Source organism: Stegostoma tigrinum, chromosome 33 (genome assembly GCF_030684315.1).
Source record: "Stegostoma tigrinum isolate sSteTig4 chromosome 33, sSteTig4.hap1, whole genome shotgun sequence".
Taxonomy (NCBI): Eukaryota; Metazoa; Chordata; class Chondrichthyes; order Orectolobiformes; family Stegostomatidae; genus Stegostoma; species Stegostoma tigrinum.
This window is the reverse complement of record NC_081386.1, coordinates 14,757,816-14,781,906: the sequence shown is the minus strand read 5'-3', so window position 1 is coordinate 14,781,906 and position 24,091 is coordinate 14,757,816. Positions and strand designations below refer to the sequence as shown.

The following is a 24,091-nucleotide window of genomic DNA, read 5'->3' as shown; positions in this document are numbered from 1 at the left end:
TTTAAATGTCTTATTTAATTTATTTCTTAGATATCTCTTCACAGGGCAAAAATATTGGTCATGTTTGATGTTACCATGCTATAGAGTTTGAGTCTTCTACTTTTCTTTACAATAATGACAGAATAGATGTTATTTGATTTTCCCTCAATACATACTAAAAAGGTTAAAACACATGGGCTACGTTCAAAATTATTGTAAATTTTAGAACCATTGAGGAAAACACAAACGGTGCAGTATTTCTGCTTTGAATCAATCAGCTATAAAGAACATTATCCTATACCTAGTGATCTTAGAGGGGGATTTAAAAAAACATTTCGCCTTAAGAGAATGCCAAGTACAGATAAATTCTCAGAGAATTATACTTTACAATAGGCATTTCTCTGAGCATATCAAACACCAACAAACTGAAGTACAAGTGCCAGGAAAAGCAATGTGTAAACAGCAGTTTAATTTGTTGTGAGCATTTGTGACAATCGGTAGTTGCAACTGATGAGTATTTAACTGAACTGAAAGGAGCCAGAGTTATTAACCACACTTCAACCTTTGTGCTCCTGAGATGCTGCTTGGCCTGCTGTGTTCATCCAGCCTCACATTTTATTATCTTAACTTCTCGCTTTGACCATTTGATTTTCATTACTGTGCGCCCCCTTTAAGGAGTCACTACTTTTTAATTTGGTTGAACACGTTTCATTATTTTCAAAAGGCCACAGATACTCAATAGCATTTTCACCATCAGCATTGACTCAATGTGAAACGTGTGTGTGTTAATGCACCAAGTGTGGTTAATAAGAGATAACAAAGTGTGGAGCTGGATGAACACTGCAGGCCAAGCAGCATCTCAGAAGCACAAAGGTTGAAGTGTGGTCAATAACTCTGGCTCCTTTCAGTTCAGTTTATGGCTTTGTTTGTGATCTATGATAGTGTCCCAAACAAATTACTTGATGTGGGCTGTTTCTGTGATTTTAATAGCATACAGCCAAGTTGAAACACAGAATATTTAAGCAAATGTTATATAAATGTGCGGGCATGGGGACAGCAGAACACTAGCAGGGCGGTGGTGAAGTGACGCATGTGGCCTTGCGTTCTTGTTTGTTTTGGGAAGTTGGTTGAAGCACAGAATTATGTTCTGGCACTTTGAAGCTACAAGAAGCTATATGGAATTCTGGAATGCGAGGAAGGATAAAGCTCGCCATTTTGATGAAGGAAAGTATTATGGGCCAAGTGTTAGAAAGCAGGATAAGAATAGTTAGGTGGTTGTTTTTCACGGGAATGGGCCAATTGACCAAAGGGCCTTTACCTGTGCTGTAGAACTGTATGAATCCATCACTCTGTAAGAGACAGCAACAGTCTAAAACAGGTCAAGGGCAGGATTTATTTGGTTGCAGTTCAGAAGCAATAAAGGAGTTATAAGGCTTTGTAGTGTCTTTTCTAGACTATTAAATAGTAAGAAGGAATTAGAAAAGCAGATTTTCAACAGAACGGCTGAAATGTGCAATTATAGATTACTGATAACGAAGGACTTTAAATACCTAGGTACTGATGGGGCAGTGACGGTGTTAAAGGTACCTCTTCTGTTGCTGATTAAATCAGAGTGGAGTTGAATGGAAGACAGGATGGCAGGTGTGGTCACACCCACCGTACTGGCACTGCTTCAGGCTCCAAGCCCATCTCACCGGCGCCACCCCACTGTCATGAGGTCTAACTGGGAGAGTGGGGGCAGTCAGGTAAAACCTTTCCAGCCAAAATGTTTAAAACTGCATGTTCTCCATCTGGAAGGGAACTACAAGTTGTTACCTCCAGATCTGAAGTTTCTATATTGGTGTAATCAATCTTGTCCCTCAGAGGAATCATCCTAGCCCTTAATACAAAACACTACTAGAATTGCAACAGATGAATATACAAAATACTCTGTACATATTTGTAAGGATTTGATATTCTTGGTCTTTTAAACAAACTGCCAGGCGATCGCTGATTAGCACTCAGTGGAAACTAATGCACATAAGAGGCATCTTCACCGTTTACCACAGAGCAAATTAAAACTAGCAAGGATTACATTTTCTTCGTGATTGGATTGTCACCAAGCAGTGAAAGCCTCCTTCAAAATCATGTTCCCTAAAATACAGCGTCAATTCCTTTCAACTCAGTTAATGACTGTCTTTGTGTCCTAAGCAAATTATTTTGATGTCAGATGTTGTAACTGCTGTAATGGTGTCCAGCCACGTTGAAAACACAAAACATTTAAGCAGATGTTTTAAAAATACATGTCTTTGGAAAGGGAAGAATTGATGGTGAGATGCAGACTCTAGCTCAGTGATGTAATGTAATCCATATTGGCTTCCTTGATTTTTGTTTTGGGAAGCTGGCTGAAGCACAGAATTATAATGATGGCATTTTCCAGCATCATTTTATTTGTATTTGTACAGTTGTGTTCTCACTTTCCACAACATTGTATCTTCTAACTTGTGTTGTGGTCACTGCTTTTCACTATGTGACCTGTGCAGTCCTACTACTGTCTTACTAACTGAAATAACTGCACAGCGGCCGGTAACCTGTCACCAGGTCCCCATATATTTACACATGCACAGTGCATGGACTCTGACCAGCAGGCTCAATGCTAGTCCCTAGAGTGAGGAGAATCTCTGACATTCCTGTTTATATCCATCAGCCAAGGCTCCCCAGGTTAACAGCCCCAATCAGAGAACTCATACTCGATGAGATCCATCTGGCCGTTGGTGCAACCACTACACTGTCCCTCCATTCAGATAACCATTTATATTCAGATCAGTGACCGACAGAACTTCCAAACGGTGGATCCTCAGTTCTCTACGCGCTCCAACTCCGTCAAGATTTTCATTCACCTTTGGACCTTTCTTTTACCATTTGTTGAACAACCTGCTCTTTATATTTTCAGCTACTGACACCTCCACAATACACTCTTCTTTGGACTTGTAATAACCACTCTGCTTGAGAAGACACACTGAACTGAAATCAAATTTAAAAAGCCCTCACGTCCAGATTTGTACAACCATCAGTCTGTGGCTTGATACAAAGTTTCTGGCATCAGATTTATAGGGAAATGAATTTGTTTTGTGTTTTATTTAGAAATTACACAGAGAAAAGGAAATTTTCTGGTCGTTTGGATGTTAAATAAGAAATTAAAATACCCATGCATACATTTGCATCTCAAGTGGTGGGTTTGGAGTTATTATTGGGAACTGAGGGAAGATTAAAAATATATTTATAAAAGATTGCTTCAACAGGATCCAGATGGTGGAAGTATGTAGTGTGAAGTGTTCCTCATGTTAAATTAAATTATCAAACTCAATGGTCTCAGCCTTGCGTTAATTTGTTTCTGCACTTTCAGGATTTCTGAAACTTCTGGCACCGTGTGGCAGTGGGTGGCCAAACTGTACCCACATCTAACGTCACAGAACAGCATGAAACCCGCTTGAGTCTGTCATTCTCACATGCTGCGATTCAGAACTCAGAGCTGTTGCCATGGAAATGGTAGCACCTCCCCAGCTCTGAGCTCACTCGTGTGTACCTGTTAATTTCAGAGCAAGAAGACAGAGGCTGTGGAACTAATGTCTTGTATGTCACATGAGCTTGCCAGGTTTGAGAGACATTGAAATTGTCCAGGGGCAGGCATGGAGCAAGAAACTGACTTAATCCATTCAGATATGAGGAGGTGGCACAATAGTGTTCATGTCACTGGGCCAACATGAATTGAATGCCACTGTGACAGCTGGTGGAGTTTACATTCAGTGTAAGCCTGGAATTACAAAGCTGGTCCCACTATTGGTACTATGAAGCTACCACCAACTGTTGCAAAATACTTATCCTTACTGTCTCTCAGGGAAGGAAAGCTGCTGATCTTACGTGGTCTGTCCTACATGTAACTCCAGATCCACAACCATGTGGTTGACCCATGATTGCCCTTTGAAATGGTCATGCTCTGGACAGGGGGAAGAGGAGATTTACAACAGGCGAGTACTGACTATATCCAGCCAGCCCATGGCTCAGAAAACTTTAACACACTGCCAATATTAGATTGCACAATTGGGAAGCATTTCCTGGAATACTCATGAGTGCACTAAGAATTAGCCACCAATTAAAACTTGCCATCTGGGCTTGCAGTGAACTTCTATGGACTAAAAGATAGATACATTAATACATAGGGTTCTGTTCTTTGTAGAAATAACTTGTGCACATATTGTGCTTGTTTCAACTCAACAAAACTGGCAACAAACTTCTCTAGTTTATTCTTCAGAGAAATGTGTCGACCAATCAGGGTCAACCTGCCTAATATCAGTTTAAATAATGCTTGTTAGTTAACTGTCAGTCATCAAGCAACTGGTGCATTCTTCATGGCAACATCTCCAACAATCAATGTCCACTTGCCAACCAATCAGCACACTCATCATCCAGTATAAAAATGTTATTCCCCTTTACATTGGCATTCTGATGAATGCAAGATAAAAATCTTGTAAAATTGTTTTCTCGTTTCCAGTGATAATCAAGTTCTATACTACTTGGTAGCATCATAACTTGACTAATAGGTAAACCAGTGGAAACTGAAACCTAAGTTTCATTCTGAAAGCAAACAAAGCACTATTATATGGGTAAGGTTAATAACCTGCATCTGATGAGTTCAAATCTCTATCTACACAATCTAAACTGTAACCATGCCAACTATTTACCTCCACAACTCACTCAATAGAGGATGCTCGATGCTTAGGCTATTTATCTGAAGTAAGATTACACAATCAAACTCAATCATGTGGGACGGAATGTTCAAAAATCTTTCATCCCCTGTGAAATGCACAAATAATTGACTTGAAACCTCTAACAAGTCATCAAAGAGATGCAGGATAACAAGGTGTGGAGCTGGATGAACACAGCAGGCCAAGCAGCATCATAGGAGCAGGAAGGCTGACGTTTTGGGCCTAGGCCCTTCTTCAGAAATGGGGGAGGGGTCGGGGATTCTGAAATAAATAGTTGGGGGGGGAGAGCTGGATGGAAGATGGATAAAGGAGGAAATAGGTGGAGAGGAGACAGACAGGTCAAGGAGACGGGGATGGAGCCAGTAAAGGTGAGAGTAGGTGGGGAGTTAGGGTGGGGATAGGTCAGTCCAGGGAAGATGGACAGGTCAAGGAGGCAGGATGAGACTGGTGGGTAGGAGGTGGGGGTGGAGCTTGAGGAGGGAGGAGTAGATAGGTGGGAGGAAGGATAGGTTAGGGAGTCGGGTACGAGCTGGGCTGAGTGTGGGATGCGGTTGGGAGAGGGGAGATTTTGAAGCTTGTGAAGTCCACATTGATACCATTGGGCTTCAGGGTTCCAGTCAAAGAGATACAGTTTATATTCCATCACAGGACCAGGATGAGTTGCTAAATCTGACAGGAATGTAAGTGTTGGAAATGGCCTGCGCTTCTGGAATTCTGGCACTCTGAATTAGAGGGAAACTTTATATCCCTGTGTCTGGCAGAAACTGGGTGGGCAGCGTTGGTGAACTCTCAGCACGCACTTTCTCCCTGATCTGTTGAAACTGTAAAACACTCAAGTTTTCAGAATTTACATTCATCGAATTATCAAGTGGGGACTTCATAAAACTAGCATCATATTAAACCAGTGAGACCCTGATGGCATCTGAACCAGCATAAGCCCAGTCTGACCATTGAAAAATCCCAGTGAAGTGAGTTTGAACCTTCCCTTGCAGGTTATGCAGAGGTTTTCCTTTGAGATCCATGAGGCTGAGTGAGTGACTGATTCAGGACGTCCTCAGGCTATGTTTTGTCCAGTTGAATTGGAAAGGCAGTCGGAGGCATTTTCTTGAGATCCAATCATTCCAATCAGTTGGTCCTCCCAGCGATTCAGAGCACAGATTCAATTAATCAACTACATGTTACATGTAGGATGGTGCATTTTAAGACTAGGTGCATATTTTTAAGGTGAGAGGAGAAAGATATAAAAAAGACAAGGGGGCAACCTGTTTGCACAGAGAGTGCTTCATGTGTGGAATGAGCTTCCTGAGGAAGTGGTGGATGTGGGCACAGTTACAACATTGAAAGACACTAAATAAGTGTGTGAATAGGAAAGGTCTCGAGCTACATGGCAGGTGGGACTGGTTTAGATTGGGATTGTGTTTGGCAAGGACTAGTTGGACTGAAGGGTTTCTTTCCCTGCCCTATGTCTCAATGCCTCTATGGAGGCCAGACCAGGTAAGGATGGCAGATTTCCGCCCTTAAACGGCATTAGTGAACCCAATGAGATTTCTGTGACAATCAACAATGGTTGCCATTAGGTTAGCTTTTAATTCCAGACTGTGCTGAAGTCAAAGTTCACCATCTGCTATGGTGAAATGAGAAGCCATATCCCCACAACATGAGCCCGGGTTTCTGGATTACGGGTCCACTGACTGCACTGCCACCTCCCTTCGATCTGCAACACTTTGCTTTCATTCAGTTTCCTGTTGACCCCTTACCACTTTTCAGAACCGCGTTCCTCCCTGTTAGGAGCGTGAGCATGCTTTCAGGAGTCTGCTGAGAACTGAAGTCAGTCAATCTCACCATACAGGGCCCCCTGCTGGCCTGTACAACTGAGTACCGTGAGGGCTGCGCTGGTGTACACTGTGATTGGGTACCGCAGTAAATGTAGCTGGGGCTAATCCTGCATTACAACACACACGCCCATTTCCTGGAGGGAATCAATTCTGCCCCTATCATCTCAGCAGTCGTTTCGTTTCACCTGAATTGTCTGAGCTAGAGTTTACATTTACATGTCAAATGCTGATTCTGTCCGATTGCTATAAAAAGCACGCACTGTGGCAAATCTGTAACATGTGACTGAAGCTTAGTTGACAATTTGATTCTCCTAAATTACGTTATATTTATAAAACCAATGCATATCCAAACAACTATTTATGCCGAGCAAAGCAACTGTTTATGTTTTCCAAAATTAACTTTTCTTTGAAATGAGGGCTTGGTGTTAGATAAACAAATCTTGGCAATATAACTAACTGAAGGATCTCAGCAATCACTAATATAAAGATATACCTCTCACTAATATAAAGATATGGATGGATGACTTCACGTTTAAATGCATAGTACATGCAAAAGTAATCAGAAACTACATTCCCTGACCCATAAACTTTATTGGTCATGTATTTATGGAATGAAATTACTTCTCTTCATGCTGATATTCACTCATCAGTTATGCACTGTTCACCACTTGTAGCTTTCGTACTGTAAAGCTCTAGTCTCCAAGGTTTAACCTTTAGTGTGTTATATACCGAGCTGCTGTAATTTGTCCCTTGCCACATGGCTCCAGTACTGCTCTAAATTCAAAGCTTTTAGTATCAGTACTGATAAAATTTACCAAACAGAAAATGACAGATGTTACAGACATCTGGATTAACTAACTGGCTAAAAATAAATTAAAAGCAAATGAAGAAAGTATTAACCGAATAAAAGCAATCATCTGTCTCATTGCAATGTCTGACCATCCTGTTCAATTTCAGCTGAATGTTGTCACTTATTACTAAAGCAATAGCGTGTACAAATACAGAATTGTTGCTGCAACTGTACAAGGCATTAGCGAGACAAACTTGGAGTACTGCATACAATTTAATTCTCCTTATTTGAAGAAGGAAGTCTTTGCATTAGAAGCAGTTCACAGCATGTTCACTAGGTTGATTTCTGAGATGAGTGGAGTTACAGGTAGACAGGATAGTGAAGGTGGCGTTTGGTATGCTTGCCTTCATTGGTCAGTGCACTGAGTATAGGAGTTGGGAAGGCATGTTCTGACTGTACAGGACGATGTTTATGCTACTCTTGGAATACTAAGTTCAATTCTGGTCTCCCTGCTATAGGAAAGATGTTGTTAAACTGGAAAGGATTCAGAAAAGATTTACAAGGGCCTTGCCAGGATTGGTGGATTTGAGCTAGAGGGAGGAGCTGAATAGGCTGGGGCTATTTTCCCTGGAGCATCGGGGGCTGAGCGGTGCCCCTATAGAGGTTTATAAAATCATAAGGAGCATGGATAGGGTGAATAGCCAAGGTCTTTCTCCCCAGGGTAGGGGAGTCCAAAATTACAGGACACAGCTTTAAGGTGAGAGGGGAAAGATTTGAAAGGGAGAATGGCAATATTTTTGCACAGAGGGTGACGCATGTCTGAAAAAAGTTGTCAGATGAAGTGGTGGAGGCTGGTACAATTACAACATTTAAAAGGCATCTGAGTGGGTATATGAATAATAAGGGCTTAGAGGCATATGAGCCAAATTCTGGCAAATGGCATTAGATCAGTTTAGGAATTTTGGTCAGTGTGGATGAGTTGGACCTAAGGGTCTGTTCCTGTGCTGTGTAACAGCATGCAGAACTCAATGAGGGCTTTGTCTTATGAAGAGTGACTGAACAGTTTAAGCCTATATTCTGTAGAAAGTTCAGAAGAATGGAAAGGGTCTAACTGAGATTTAGCTGATGCTAAAGGGGATTGACAAAGTTGGCATAGAGAGGATGTTTGCTCATGTGGAGCAATTAGGAAGAAGAGGTCATAGTTTTAGGATAACAGGTGGCAGATTTAAAACAGGGGTGAGGAGAAATTCCTTCTCCCAAATGGCCATGAATGTGTGAAATTCACTACCCCAGAGTGTGATGAATGCTGGGCCACTGAGTCAATGTAAGGAGGGGATAGGCTTCATAATGGATTGCTGGGGAGCTTGTGGGAAAGTGGAGCTGAGGCCAAGACAAGATCAGCCATGACCATATCAAATGGAAGTGCAGGCTCAGGGATTGAACTGCCTACCCTTGCTCCTATGCAGGTTCATGGAAAGAATCTACAAGACTTGTGGAGAGGAGAGTGCCTGTTGTGGAGAGCAAACTTTCTGCCCTCCACAGCATTAGACCCAGGTGAGTTTAATTACTGTCCTTTTTCGATATCAATCAGGAATCTGCACTGTGCTTGAATTCCCGATTAGATATTTTCAAGATAGAAGTAAATTAATGCCTTTTTTAGCCAATATTATCATTATTAGATACATTTATATAGAAAGAAGCATGTTTTACTGCAGCTGTTTAGGCTCTTGGGACCACATCTGGAGCACTGTATAAAATTCTGGTCTCCTTATTTGAAAACAGATATAATGCAGTAGAAGCATTTTTACAGAAGATTCCTTAACTCATTCTTGGGATGAAGCGTTCATCTTATGAAGAAAGGGTGAGCAGACTAGATTTCTACCCATGGAGTTTAGAAGAACTTCTTGAAATATTTATAGGATCCTGAGGGGATTTGACTGAATGAGTATCAGGAGAATGTTCCCTCTTGTGAGCAAGACTAGAACTAGCAGCCATAGTTTAAGAACAGAGGTCTCCCTTTCAAGGCGAAGATAGGAAGTGCTTTTTTTTCTCTCAGCATTGTTAATCCCAGAAAGCAGAGGTGGATGGCTGATTGAATTGCTTTCAAAGCTGAGTGGATAGGTGTTTGATAGTTAATAGTATCAAGATTTATGGGCAGGGCAGGTATTGTCACAGAGTCATAGAGATGCACAGCGTGGAAAACAGGCCCTTTGGTCCAACATGTTCATGCTGACTAGACATCCTAAATTAATCTAGTCCCGTTGGCCAGCATTTGGCCCATATCCCTCGAAAGCCTTTCTTTCAAGAACCCGTCCAGATGCCTTTGAAATGCTGATGGGAAAGTACAATTGAGATCACAACCAAATCTGTGCCTGACCTTTTGAATGTCACAGCTAGCTCAAAGGGTTGAATGGACTTTCCCTGCACCTAAATTCAATGTTTTTATTTTGTATAAACAAGTATAAACATTCAGCTGATACTTACACTTTGGTCTGTTAATGGCGGCAGAACAATCTTTTTCTCGATGGTGTTCAAGACTAATTTCCAGAGCTCTTTCAGAACCCTCTTCAGGACTGTCTTCTCACATATTTTGGCGAACAGTGTGAGGCTGGAAAAAGGAAAAAAATATTGACTGATATCAGACAGTTGAGACTTCAAAAGAGTTGCATTTTAGCTCACAAAATCTGAAAGTAAATGAAATTTATACAGCAGCATCCCATCAGCAGAATATTAGTTGGCAAGGCAGCTTTCTGATAAGTCAGATTTAAAGGCCAAATTTCCAAACTGCCCATCTGATATTTGCATTTCAATACAACTGCTGCAGTGTTCACAAATGAATTACAATACAAGCTCTGAAGCTCAGGACGAAATGAATATTTTTGAGCTAACACTTCTTCATAGAACTACGTTACTTTTTATCCAGAATGTCCATTAGTGGTCTCAAGACCATTTCTGCATCCAGGGTTGAACTGTTCCTGTTCGCAGACACGTTCCCATTTCCCCGCATTTGATATAACTCAATGTTCATCTGCTTCACACAGTCTTCGATCACAGACTGGAAGCTGAAACAATCAAACAAAGGCAGTGATTAAACAAAGCATGCAAGACCAAATATCAGGAATGTCAGGTAGCAACATTTTAGAAAGCTACAGTGCACCAAGATTAATGATGTTTGCCACAAAATGTTAGTACATTGATTTGACCTTTTTCCTTTACCTACGTATCCATAACAGCAAAAAACAGTGCTGGGATTCAGCTTTTAATACATGAATGACAAGGCCCTTGGTTGTGAGGTAAAACAATACATTGACACTTTAACAGGGAGTGACCAATGCTATGTTTCAGAGAGTATACTTTCAAAACACAATCCTCTGGTTGCTGACTGGAATGTCACAGTTACTGACATAAAAAAATTAGTGAAAAAAAAACAGCCAATTTAGATAACAAAGTGTGGAGCTGGATGAACACAGCAGGCCAAGCAGCATCTCAGGAGCACAAAAGCTGACGTTTCGGGCCGAGACCCTCGTGAGATGCGGCTTGGCCTGCTGTGTTCATCCAGCTCCACACTTTGTTATCTTGGATTCTCCAGCATCTGCAGTTCCCATTATCACTGAGCCAATTTAGTTGGATGTTTATATTCTGTTAAGACTCTCAGGGGAGTTCTTGGGTGCCAAGTTAAGACCAAGAAAAGAAGAGTGGGTAAATTCCTCTCTTTGTACTCTTGAGGTTGGTCTAATAGTGTTTGGGAATTTAGAAACGCATTCTTTTCAGTTCAACCTGTACTTGATCACATTTAAATTTGTGGCAGGGTACGCCAAAGGGTTCTTAAGGGGTCTGGTGATAATAAACTCAATCAAGGAGATGGTTACCTCAGTTGGCTGCACAGCTGTCTGTGACACAGCATGATAGCAGTTTGGGTTCAATTCCCGCACCCGCTGAGGTTACCATTAAGGATTCTTCTCTCTCCGTGCCTGAGTCACGGAGACTCTCAGGTTAAACCAGCACCCAGTCATCTCTCTCCAGTGGGACAGCAGCCCAATGGTCTGATAAGACTATGATTTTACCTTATACTTACTCAAATAAAGGATAAAACATATTAAAACAAAAGCAAGAACCTGTTGCAAAATTTGCAACATGCTGCTGAAGGGATTGTGGAATTGGTCAGTTCTTAGGTGGAGGTATTAAATGACCCAATGCTGTGAGGCTGTTGGTGGGGATTTTGGGGGGAGGGTGTGGGTGCGGATATGGATGGAAGAGGGTGGGGGTGGGGGTATGGAAGGTTGCAGCTGAGCTGCTTTGGTTGTTCCCTCAGAAACAGATAAAGGGAGAAGAGTTTTACATTTTAATATCGCAGTTGGTACTTTCTAATCAGGGTTGACCATTTCTTGACAGAGCTGGGTACACCACTTCCAAAGAAAGTCAGAGAAAGAGAGACAATGTCACATTCTGCACACAGCTCCTCTTGCTGATGTTACTGGGTGTTACTGTCTTCTATAGTTAAAAAAAAACAGGCTAATAATCACAGCTTCCCACAGGAGGAGGTTTTGAGATGTGATTCCTAGTTAGTGACTCGCTTCTGTTTGTCATCAAGAGTTTTGATGGTCCATTGTCAGGGCTTCCCCTTCACTCTTTGATCTGGACCAAGGTTTCGATCTTCCTCTTCGCATAGCGAGTTTTGGACTCAAGTCTTTTACAATCATAGAATCCCTACAGTGTGGAAGCAGGCCATTTGATCCATCAAGTCCACACCGACCGTCCATACAGCACACCAGCCAGACCCACCCCCACCACCCTATCCCTGAATCCGTACATTTCCAATGGCTAATCCATCGGACCTGAACATCCCTGGACATTATGGGCAATTTAGAATGGTCAATCCACCTAATCTTTGCTCCAGCAACACCTACAGTCAAGAGGTCTCATCCTCGCAGACATCAGTTTCGTGGTGGGGCTTCACATTTCCAATGATGAATGTTAATGTCCAGGTAATTACATGTCTTTTCAGGAAGTGGTAAACTGTTTCAGCTATGTCTAACAGAGATTCTTTAGTAAATTTCTGAGAGTTTGGCTACTTTCAGGTCAGGTGATTTTAGCAGATATTCACCAGGACAAACTAGTGGCTGTAATGCCTTCTGACCATGACACTGAAGGTGTACCCACCTTCCCACAGGACAGAGTTCCTCATCCTCCCCGGATGACAGTGCAGAAGGACCATCATCTACACTGCCTCCTGGACCTCCCGAGCAGCAGTGTGGATAAAGATATGTCATTGGACACCATAAGGGTGCACTGTTAGTTCCGCACACTGACACTGAGAGTGAGGGAGAACTTCCCTCACCCATGGGTAGGCAGAGCTGCTGGAGACTAGGCACCCATGGAGCCCCTAGCAGGAGATGAGCCTGTGGGCTTGGTGATGGGGGATTTTGTCCAAATAAACAGGGAGGAGCAGCAGCAGGTGGACAGGAAGCACCAGTCCTCATAGTGGAGGGGCTGGGACCAGGCAGCTTGTCATTGCTGAGATGCTGCAGTCAGTCCTGAGAATGTCTCTCCTGTGGGAGAGAGCCTACTGGTTTGAAGATTGTGGGCTGTGATAAACTGAGCGTTACAAGCCATTTAACAGACAGTTGGGCAATGCCGAGTGAGAATCTCACCGTGCTGCTTGAGAAAAGTGAACAAGATGGGGCAAGATAATAAAATGTGAAGCTGGATGAACACAGCAGGCCAAGCAGCATCTCAGGAGCACAAAAGCTGACGTTTCGGGCCTAGGCCCTTCATCAGAGAGGAGGATGGGTAGAGGGTTCTGGAATAAATAGGGAGAGACGGGGAGGCGGACCAAAGATGGAGAGAAAAGAAGATAGGTGGAGAGGAGAGTATAGGTGGGGAGGTAGGGAGGGGATAGGTCAGTCCAGGGAAGACGGACAGGTCAAGGAGGTGGAATGAGGTTAGTAGGTAGGAAATGGAGGTGCGGCTTGAGGTGGGAGGAAGGGATGGGTGAGAAGAAGAACAGTTTAGGGAGGCAGAGACAGGCTGGGCTGGTTTTGGGATGCAATGGGGGGAGGGGACGAACTGGGCTGGTTTTGGGATGTGAGGGATGTGTTGGAGATGGCCCAGGTGAACTTGAGGTTGGGGTGGAAGGTGTTGGTGAAGTGGATGAACTGTTCGAGCTCCTCTGGGGAGCAAGAGGCGGCGCCGATACAGTCATCAATGTACCGGAGGAAGAGGTGGGGTTTGGGGCCTGTGTAGGTGCGGAAGAGGGACTGTTCCACGTAACCTACAAAGGGGCAGGCATAGCTGGGGCCCATGCGGGTGCCCATGGCCACCCCCTTTGTCTGTAGGAAGTGCGAGGAATCGAAAGAGAAGTTGTTGAGGGTGAGGACAAGTTCGGCTAGGCGGATGAGGGTGTCGGTGGAGGGGGAACTGGTCGGGCCTGCAGGACAGGAATGTGGCAAGATGGTTTTGACATTGAGATAGGCCGCACTGAACATCTTGTTTGATTCTAGCAGACATCTCAACGTCATTGTCACTCATCAGAGCTTGGCAAGCTTCTGGCCACAGTCCCCACTCCTTTTGTATGTATAAAAAACAGCATTTCAATTAGTGGGGGTGGTCAAGACTACGGAGAATGGGAAGGTAGCCACAGGGCAGGAAACAGTTTGGAAACAATTTGGTCTGAAGAGTACAGGGAAGTGCAGAACTCATGATGTGCACTGTATTCTTTGGATGTTTTTGATTCTCACTCTGCATCACTTTGATTTGTGCACATAGCCTGGTGCACACGGGCCTGCAGAGTAGCTAATACTCCTGCTGCACTATCGCTGACTTCCATAGAACACTGAGGACACAGTCCTTCAGCAGAATCTAAAAAGTGACATTCACTAAAGGAACGAGACTTCAATATTTCACTTCCGTAATTGGCAGCTACAGCCCTTCCAGGCAAATTAGACAAAGAAACAGCAATAAGATTCGAAGCTGTAATAAAGAAGCAATATCACTATTGCAGATTAACGAGGAACCTGTTAATACTGCTTATAAACTTCGTGGACATGTGTTGTATGTTTATAGCAGGGTATCAAGGAGGACCATTGCTTGCTATACTGGAAGATGAAAAGGGGAGCGGGTGAGAAACTGGAGCTGAGGCAGAAGATCAGTGACGATCATCTTTAATGATGCAAAAGTCTAACCGTGCTTCTACTCCGTACGCTGTTAGGGCCTGGGGCTTTTGTTGCTTAGATGTGTATGATGACATGAGGATCTTTTTGTATAGTGGAGGCTACCTTCAGAGACATTGGAACACTTGTGCATCAGGTTTTTCTGTAACTTGGGTGGAGAGAGGGAGAGAATACAACACGAAGCAGTTGTAAAAGGGCTGCATTTAAAGATACTGGGCTACCTTGGTTTTGTGATATTTACTCTGAATTGAGACGTAATCTTTGAAACTGACCTCATCATAAAATCATTCACGTGATCTGTTTTGCAGGAGAAGCCTACCCATAACCTACAATATGTGCAGACTGGTTCCCATGTACCATGGGCGGACCGTGTGAACATCTCAAACAGCATTAGGGACAGGTCTGCATCTCCCCCTGATTGAACTCAGCTTCTGTTCACTTCTGGCAGATAATCAGGGCCCCGCACTGAAATAGATCCTCAGTACCAGGCAACAGCTGGTCCAATGGGAAAGCCTAAACTGAGTGATAGGCTTGAAGCTGGCAGCAACCTGGAGCATCAACGTTACTGTTTGAAGGGTGAAACAAACATGTCCCCTTTATTCATTCATAGGATGAAGATGTCACTGGCTAGGCAGCATTTATTGCCCAGAGGGCAGTTAAGAGTCAATTACATTGCTGTGGGTCTGGAGTCACACGACCAGGTAAGGATGGCAGTTTCCTTCCCTAAAGGACATTGGTGAACCAGATGGACTTTTCCAACAATCAACAATGGATTCATAGTCATCATTGGATTCTTAATTCCAGATATTGAATATTATTGAATTCAAATTCCACCATCTGCCGTGGCGGGATTCGAACAGAGGTCCCCCATGAGCAGAGAAGTAAGTAAACTGCTATCACCCATAATGTTCAGATTGTCAAATGAAAAGGACAGAGAAGAAGGTGAGTTGCAGCAACTGACAAGCTAGTTTTAAGTGGTGAAACTGCAGACTGGCAAATTTGTGACTTCCCAGGTCTCATTTTCATACCAATGTTCAGCAAATGAGGACATGTATGGTAAAAGGCAGTGGGCATGACACTGTGGGGTCAATCTCAATCAGTCTACATCACTTTTGTTGGCTTCTCAAGCCAGTTCATGTTTGCAAAATGTTAACAGAGTCAGCTGCTGAAGATCTCCTGGTCCAAGACTATAGGTACTGACGGCTGGCAGCGAAGGCCTCCTTCGGCCTTGAGTTTGGCCCAGCAATTAACTTCTATGTTGTTAACAGATAACGCTAAGCTACGAGGGTAACTAAGAGGTCAAGTCACATTATTCTACTTCCATTTCTCTTCTAAAGATGAAATTGCTCGCATCAGCACAGCAATGTATTTGGTAGTCTGACATGTGATTGAAGACAAATAGTAGAGCCAAGTAGGAGTGATGGAAAGTGTTATGTTAATGTGCAACTTTCTGACCATTCACTTGAGCTCCTTAAATTACTGATAGGGCAGTTTTGTGGTAGCATCCGTGACTCTGAATCAAAAATCTCAGGTTCAAGTCCGACTCCAGCGGTCAATGGACAGGGAAGGGGCAGTCATAATGCAGCCACAACAGGCTGAGTATCAATTGCAAATTCTTCCAACAGCTGGCAGTAAGAATAGGAGAGGTTCCTGATTGGGCCATGTGACAGAGAGAGAGATTGGAGACTTTCTCATAATTAGTCACAGCTCCACACCAAACATGCATTGTAACGCGTTTCCTTTCCACTGCAACTCTGACTTCTCGGGCAGTGGGGGGAGCAGTTACCGAAGTTAATTGGGCACATGGTGGGTTACATTGATGTGAACACCAGGGTATCCACTCTCTTTAATAGCAGGGGTTGATGTGGGACCCTCCTGCCTGTGAATGAGGTCAGGACACTGTGGGTCAGACCTAGCTTCAGGCACAGGGCTCATAAAGAAGAAATAATTACTGATAATTCCCAAAAATACACCTTTGAAAGACTCTTTGTGTGATGTAAAGCAACTGGAATGATATATCCTTTCACAACATCAGAGGTGGACATGTAATGTATTTGTGTAATGCACTCCTCATTTAGCCACATGAAGCATTGAATGTATTCACGAGGCGGTTGGATATAGCACTTAGGGGCGAATGGGATCCAAGGTTATGGGGAGAAAGCAGGATTAGGCTATTAAGTTGGACGAGCAGCCACGATTGTGACGAATGGTGGAGGAGGCCCGAAGGGCTGAATGGCCTCCTCCTGCTCCTGTCTTCTATGTTTCCACATAGCTATTTCTAGTAGAATTACTTTACCTTGTGCCAAAAGTATAACTCAGTTCATCCAAGACACCATTAAGCTTGACTTGTAACTCTTTCAGGACACCGCTAGCCTCTGCATCAAGCTGAAAAGAAAACAATCTTCATGAACTAGCAGACACCACTATCAGGAAGCAGCCTGATTTCAAATAATATTTGATCTAAAGCTTCACGTCAATTGTGAGATAAAAATTTCAATGTGAAGAATACTTGAGAAGAGTATCAGTCATATTTGCTGTCTCAGATCATATTACTTTTATCAAATCAATTCAGATGAATCTGAATGTTTTACTTGTGTGTAGGTAGAGTGGAAAATGGTTCAAATCAAATTCCAGGGAACTGACTTTGTAGATGCTTTAGACCAGAGCACATTAATAATCAGCCACATGCTGCAATGTAACGTGCAAGAAAACAGATATAAATGGCATTAATCACCAGAAGCCAAAATGCATAGTCTGCTTAGTATTACTTCCTTGGGATTTATTCAATTTTCAGAAACGTTTTGACAAGTGTCAAAATGTGCGCAGGAACACAGTCACAAGCGAAATGGTTCAGATCACTTGTTCGGAGATGAGGCAAGTCTTTGTGATTTTCTTTTCGCATGGCTGACCCCTTTAACCCAACAAACCGCAGCAGCATGCTCTTTCAGAACTGATCCGTTGATTACGCTATGCAGTGTAACTAGGACTGCTGTCAGCTGTGCAACAGACTTATTAGATTTGAACCCTTTCATACAACACAATACATCCCACACAATCACTTATCCAACTGCATCAGCACATCGCAGCACTGCGATGGTAAGAAAATATAGCAAGAATCACCAGTGTTCACATGGATGTGCAGTAAACCTGTACAAAAGAATCTCATACAGTAACAAGTTTAGTTTGTTGTTTTAATTGAATCCTCTTTAATGGCATCCCCTCACCTGACCACATGATTTTTCCACTTTGACATTTTATGCCTCAATAAATGCATTTAGTTGAGCTCCACGTGTGGCTACTGACACGGCTGGATGGTACGTATTCCTAACCACTGGTAAAACAAATCACCATTTGGCATGAGATGCTGTGGGGAAGATATTTTAAACAAGGGATATGAAAGGGAAATTGCAAGAAATAGCAACAGGAACAGCCATTTCACCCCACGAACCTGCTCGGCCAATCAATACGATCATGGCTGATTTGATGTTCCTCAGGCCCAAATTTCCTGCCCTTTCCCCATAACCCTTGATTGCTCTACTGAACAAGAATCTAACTATCTCAGTCTTAAATACTCTACTCTGTAGAGGCTGCCAATCCTCTGACAGAAGAAGTTCTTCCTCATTTCAGTTTTAAATTGGCACCCACTTATTCACAGACTATTCCGTCTGCTCCTAGACTCTCCTATGAAAGAAGGCATCCCCTCAGCGCTTATCCTGTCAAAGCCATTAAGAATGCTATATGTTACATTGAGATTACCTCTTATTCTTCAAAACTCCAGTGAGGCAGAGCCCCAACCTGTATAGCCTTTACTCATATGACAATCCCCCCATGTCAGGGACCATCCCAGTGAACCTTCTCTGAACGGCCTCAAACAAAACTGTATCTTTCCTTAAGTAAGGAGACACAAAACTACTCACAGTACTCCAGGTGTAGTCTCACCAGCACCTTGCGTAGCTGCAGAAAGATGTTCCTGCTCTATACTCCAAACCTCTTGAAATAAGGACCAACATTCCATTAGCCTTCCTGATTACCTGTCGCAGCTGTGTGCTAGCTTTCTGTGTTTCATGCACACGTTCCTCCAGGTCCCTTTGTGCTGCAACTTCCTACAGTTTTTCTCCATTTAGACAAAATTCTTTTTTTCTCTCTTCCATGAGAACAAATTCACAATACTCTACTTACCAATATTTTGCTGACTTACTTAAACTATCACCTTAATCTAACTGTGAAGTTCTTGGCACATTTTGACACACTGGCCATGGTTAAAACTCAAATGTGCGAGGGAGATGTTCACTCTGCAAAGGATTATTTTCATGACCTTGAAACAGATTTTGAAGAAAATAAAATAAAAGGATTACAACATTTGGTGATGTTGGTTTACGTTTTCGAAGACATATATTTCGCACAAATTTTGTAATCCTACTGAAAAGTCCGATTTAGTTACTTCTCGATTAATTTGTTAAGATATTGTTAAACTTCATTTCTTAAGTGACAGATGAACCAGCAGAATCAGGTATTGAGAAAGATACAATAAAAATGTTACATTTGGTGCTGAGCAGTCAAACATGCCAATTTAAGTACGATAATGAATTACAGGCCCTTGTATTGAAAGTCTGATGCTTTTGGGAGATGTTATATCACCTTTTGCAACACACGATAGCACGTACTGATTCTACACTTTGGATTTTAAGAGATTTTGGTATTGCAGTGATTTCAGTTGTAAATTAATGCAAAAAAACTGTACAAAACACCTAGAATTTACCTAATTTGTTTCATTAAGCAATAATCAATGTGTTCAAATCAAACACATTTCTGATTAAATTAGTTGTCTCACATTAAAATCTTTTATGATTTTCCCCATCTCATCTCTGGAATCATCTTCATTCCTATCATTTCTTCACAACTCTCTATTCCTCCTATTCTGACCTCTCACAGCCCACAGTTGGTAATGTATTCTCCCTTCAGATATTTACTGACATATGACTCATAGATGTTAATAGCACAATAAAAGGCCATTCAGTCCTCTATGTCTGCACTGGTCAACAGAGATCTGACTACACTAATTCCATTTCCTGCTTTTGGCACATAGTCCTTGACAGCTCTTGCGATACATGTGGATATCCAGAAAATGGCTAAATATTATAAGAGATTTTCAATTGCCCTTTCAGGCAGTAGGTTACAGTCTTCCACTTCTCCCTGGTGAAATAAATTCGGTTCAACTCTCTTCTTCGCCTTCTACCCATTACCTTAGACCATTGTGCTCCCCACCCCCCTGCCCGCTAATTATTAATGCACAAAGTGCCTTCCAATCCACCCTATCTATGCCCCGCATAATCCCCTACACACCTCTAATAGGTGCTCTGATGAAGATAGCTTTCCGCTCTCCATGGGTACTGCCTGACTGACTATGATCATCAGCATTTTTTGTTTCTGGTACAGATTCCAGCATTTGCAGTAATTTGCTCCCACACCTTTGTATCTGCCTTCACAGCTCAGACCCTCCAGCCCTTGTGAATAACTTTAATCCCTCTAGTGCAATTATGTCTTTGCAATTAACTTATGATCTAACCAGCATTATATACAGTTTTAACATAACCTCCTTGCTGTTGAATTCTCTGCCTGGGCTACTAAAGACAAGTATCCTGTATGCTTTCTTAACTACTTCTGTGCAATAAAAAAAAGCCACTAAGAATTCAATTGCTACCATAACCTTTTATCACTTTGTTAAAACCGGAAAATGAGGCAATAAACCAGCAAAATTGTTCACTTGTCTGTTGTTCCTGTTGGTTAATTCACAATACTAATAGAAAACAGCCCAGTGTGAAGAGAGAAAATCATTGCCTCACTGAGCAATCCTTTTAAGTCCTGGCGAACTGTGCTAGCAAGTAAAACACATCTTGGCAAGAAAAAGAATGCATAAATTAGAAAGTAATCATTGGTGCAGAAACTTGGCTTTCTTGCAGTGAATGAGAAAGGCTGCATGAAAGATCAGAAAAGTAAAGCATGATTGAAATTAGTCTGAAAGGGTGCAGAATGAATTAGGATATGTCATTTGAATTTACAGTGCCCCTGTAGGTTTCAGCTGGAATGGCACACTGAATCAATCGAATTCTTCTGGGATAACACTTCAATAGTTGAAAGCAGGATTTCAGTGGTAAGGGTATGGAATACCTGGTTCGAGGTTTGTCATATATTTATCAGGTCCTGTTCAAAACTGGGTTTGTCCTCACAATGACTTAAAAAGGATGAATTATCAGACAGATGGCATGAATGAAGTTCAGGTATGAGGAGCTCCTGAAGTATACTCTGTTTTCAGAACATGAGGAAACAGAGGATTATTCAGTGTGAAGGTAATGGTTCCACTGGTTGTCATTATACAGTTTATTTTTCTGCACCATATTTCAAACAGGCAAAGTAATATTACTCAATAGATTATTTTATTCATTTTCTCAGCATGCAATTATTAAGAGTGGGGGAAAAGAACTGCATTTGAAAGAAGATGAATGCCAGCACCTAGATATTCTCTAAAATAGATGCACTTTCACATTATCCAAAATACATATCACTGTATTGTAATCTGCACATCAGATTAAAATTGTATCATTGTACTCCTTTACATGATGCTAATGAAACAACTCCCACCTGCTCTTTTCTTCCGACACATTCATAAGCTAGAACGTGACACTATGCAAACTCCCTGAACTAATCTAAGTGCAAAGTGTAGGCAGTTGACTACACAGCAAAAGCATTAATGGATTACCTCAAACGTGCCAATATTGAAGAATAACTGAAGAAGTGACCACATTATTACAGCACAATTAAAGAATATTTATACATGAAATACTAATGCCCTGCCTGAATGCTGTCATGTCAAAGAGATTTCAAATGATTTTAATCAAATGATTTTAATCAAAAACACTGCACATAAATTACAGATTTTGATAGCAACAAGGGCATGAAGTATTTTCTTCTTCTTTTGAAATGGAATTTGTTTTCCAGAAACCAATAATTAAAATCAGCAGTTCATTAAGTTGATCAGATGCACAATTCTTATTGCTAGCTTAAAAATAACATACCAATGGATTTGGTTTTGTTAAAGTTTCAAAAATTGGAACATCTCACATTTGGAGGCGTTTACTTGAACGCTACTTCTTTATAATTTAAATTCTGATCTTATATTTCTAAGAAATTTATAAAGATTAAGAATGCTCCACTTTGGAAAAGACCTCACATTGGGAGCACATCCATTTATCCTGCTCAAATGATCCCCTTATTTGGCACCTTCTACCAATAATGACCACTATTTTCAATACAACTGGCTTGTCATGCATTAGAATTTAAGCAGTAGTTGAAAATAGTGATGGTAGATGGTAGCAATGTTCACACTTTAAAATATATTTTAGTAGGCTAATATTAGCTCCAGTCACAGTTTATTTTTGACAGCCAGTCAATGTCATTGCCAAGCACAACTGTCTACAACAGTTTGACATTGACTTATTAAGTTAGCTCAAGAAAAATATAGTTTTATATTTGTCTTGATTTTCCTTGTTCGCACAGACCTTACAGAAAGCATTTTCTCTTTCCTCCTGCAGCACAGTTGAATGCAGAACAAAATATTGGACAAAGACAAGACAAATTACAGATGGTGCACAAAACATGCAACAAGCTATGCTACTGAGACTGTATGCTACTGAAAGGCTTCCTTATACTACAGCAAAAACAGCTAGTCACAGGAACGTCATAAAATTACCAATTATAAAAGGTACTTAAGCAATGTACAGCATATTAAAAAATATTTCCTAGTTCTAATCATAAGCACCTGTTTTTACCACAAAAGGTAAACTTAACGACTACAAAAAAACAAATGATGCAATTCATAGCATTAAATACTGGAAATCTTAGAGTCATATTTATATATTTGACTGCATTGGCTTCTAGATTTTCAAAAAGCACTGACCTCTTTACCACCCATTGACTCAAACATTTTCTCCAGCTGGACTCTCAACTGTTGGATGTTGTTCATCAGGATGCAAGGCTGCAAAAAAGTTGAATCAATAAATCATTTGTAAGTACCTGAAAATGTTAATCAGAGTTTCCACACAGAAATATTGCAGGCAAATTATGCAGGAATGTTGATGCCTCACAACTTGCCTATCGTTTCTACTGAAGAATACAGTAAATGAATCAGATGTTGGTCAAAATGAAGGCAATGACAAATAATGTAGCTCGTCTGTGAGCAAAGGTAACCTCAAAAACTGTCAAAGTGATACAGAACCCATGATGGATCATTTTTTCATCTTGCAATCTTGTATTTTGTTTCAATTCCTTCTTTCCCTCAACCTGCATGATTTTAAATTTGACCAGATCAATACGTGATACTGTAACAGTTCCATGATCACTTCCATTTACTCAGTGCATGTTAACAATTAGAGTTAAGGTTATCTCACCTTGTAGCAACATTAATCCATCATTATAAAAATATGGATTAGTGTATTGAGTGTAGGAGTTAGGAGGCCATGTTGCAGCTGTACAGGACATTGGTGAGGCCACTTTTAGGATACTGCATTCAATTCTGGTCTTCCTGCTAGAGGAAGGATGTTGGGAAACTTGGAAGGGTTCAGAAAGAATTTACAAGAATGTTGCCAGCATTGGACGGTTTGAGCTACAGGGGAAGGCTGAACAGACATTTTGGTGGGAGGTGGGGGTCTTGGTATTTTCCTGGAATGTTGGAGACTGAAGGATAATCATATAAAAGTTTATAAAATCATAGGCACAGATACGGTAAACAGTCAATGTCTTTTCCCCAAGGCAGGGGAGTCCAAAACTAGAGGGCATAGGTTTAAGTTGAGAAGGGAAAGATTTAAAGGGACCTAAGGGGCAAATTTTTCATGCAGAGGATAATGCTTGTATGGAATGGGCTGCCAGAGGAAGTGGTGGAAGCTGATATGATTACAACATTTAAAAGGCATCTAGATGGGTACATGATACGAAGAGTTTAGAGGGATATGGGCCAAAATCTGGCAAATGGGATTAAATCAGTTTAGGACACCTGGTCAGCATGGATGAGTTAGACTGAAGGGTCTGTTTCCATGCTGTACATTTCTATGTCTCTTTGAACAAAAATGTTTTTAATGAAACGAAAATAGACAGATCAGTTGGTAAAGTTCATCTGCCAATTAATGCCTGATGAAAAAATCACCAAGCTGGTGCCTTTGTAAACAAATTTTTAAATCACTCTCTCTGCATATTCATGAATTGTTGACTTTATACACAACAGGCAAAGTCTCTTTCACTTCTCGCAAAAATCACTGGCTATAAGTAAAAGAAGAAATAAGATACATCTCTTTTGGCAAAGGTTAAATAAATTTAGTGGGAATATATGATAGCAGACATAAACTTATTGTTAAATCATTGCTCAATAAATTACATAATCCTGCAATAAAATAAGTAAACATAGCATCAAAGTGTAAAATTATTAGTAATTTGTCTCAGAAAGCATAGCTATTGAGAGGAAAAGATCCTTCATGAAAATTAACTTGGTCAGTTGATTGCCAGACCACAAATGATGACATAAAT

At 41.4% G+C, this 24,091-nt stretch overlaps 1 protein-coding gene across 7 annotated transcripts in view; it reads right to left on the bottom strand.

The window, feature by feature from the left end:
- LOC125467255 (protein unc-13 homolog C-like) overlaps window positions 1–24,091 on the bottom strand; it is a 562,058-nt gene that overhangs the window by 54,497 nt on the left and 483,470 nt on the right. For 5 of the 7 annotated variants that reach the window (XM_059639173.1, XM_059639171.1, XM_059639174.1 and 2 more), the window contains 5 exons: window positions 22,473–22,550; window positions 22,075–22,101; window positions 16,815–16,903; window positions 10,262–10,411; window positions 9,834–9,957 (listed from right to left, as the gene is read on the bottom strand). In XM_059639173.1, coding sequence (XP_059495156.1) covers window positions 9,834–9,957; window positions 10,262–10,411; window positions 16,815–16,903; window positions 22,075–22,101; window positions 22,473–22,550 — 468 coding nt within the window. The remainder of the gene's footprint in view (window positions 1–9,833; window positions 9,958–10,261; window positions 10,412–16,814; window positions 16,904–22,074; window positions 22,102–22,472; window positions 22,551–24,091) is intronic. The other 2 variants (XM_059639172.1, XM_048562846.2) reach the window with 1 other exon arrangement.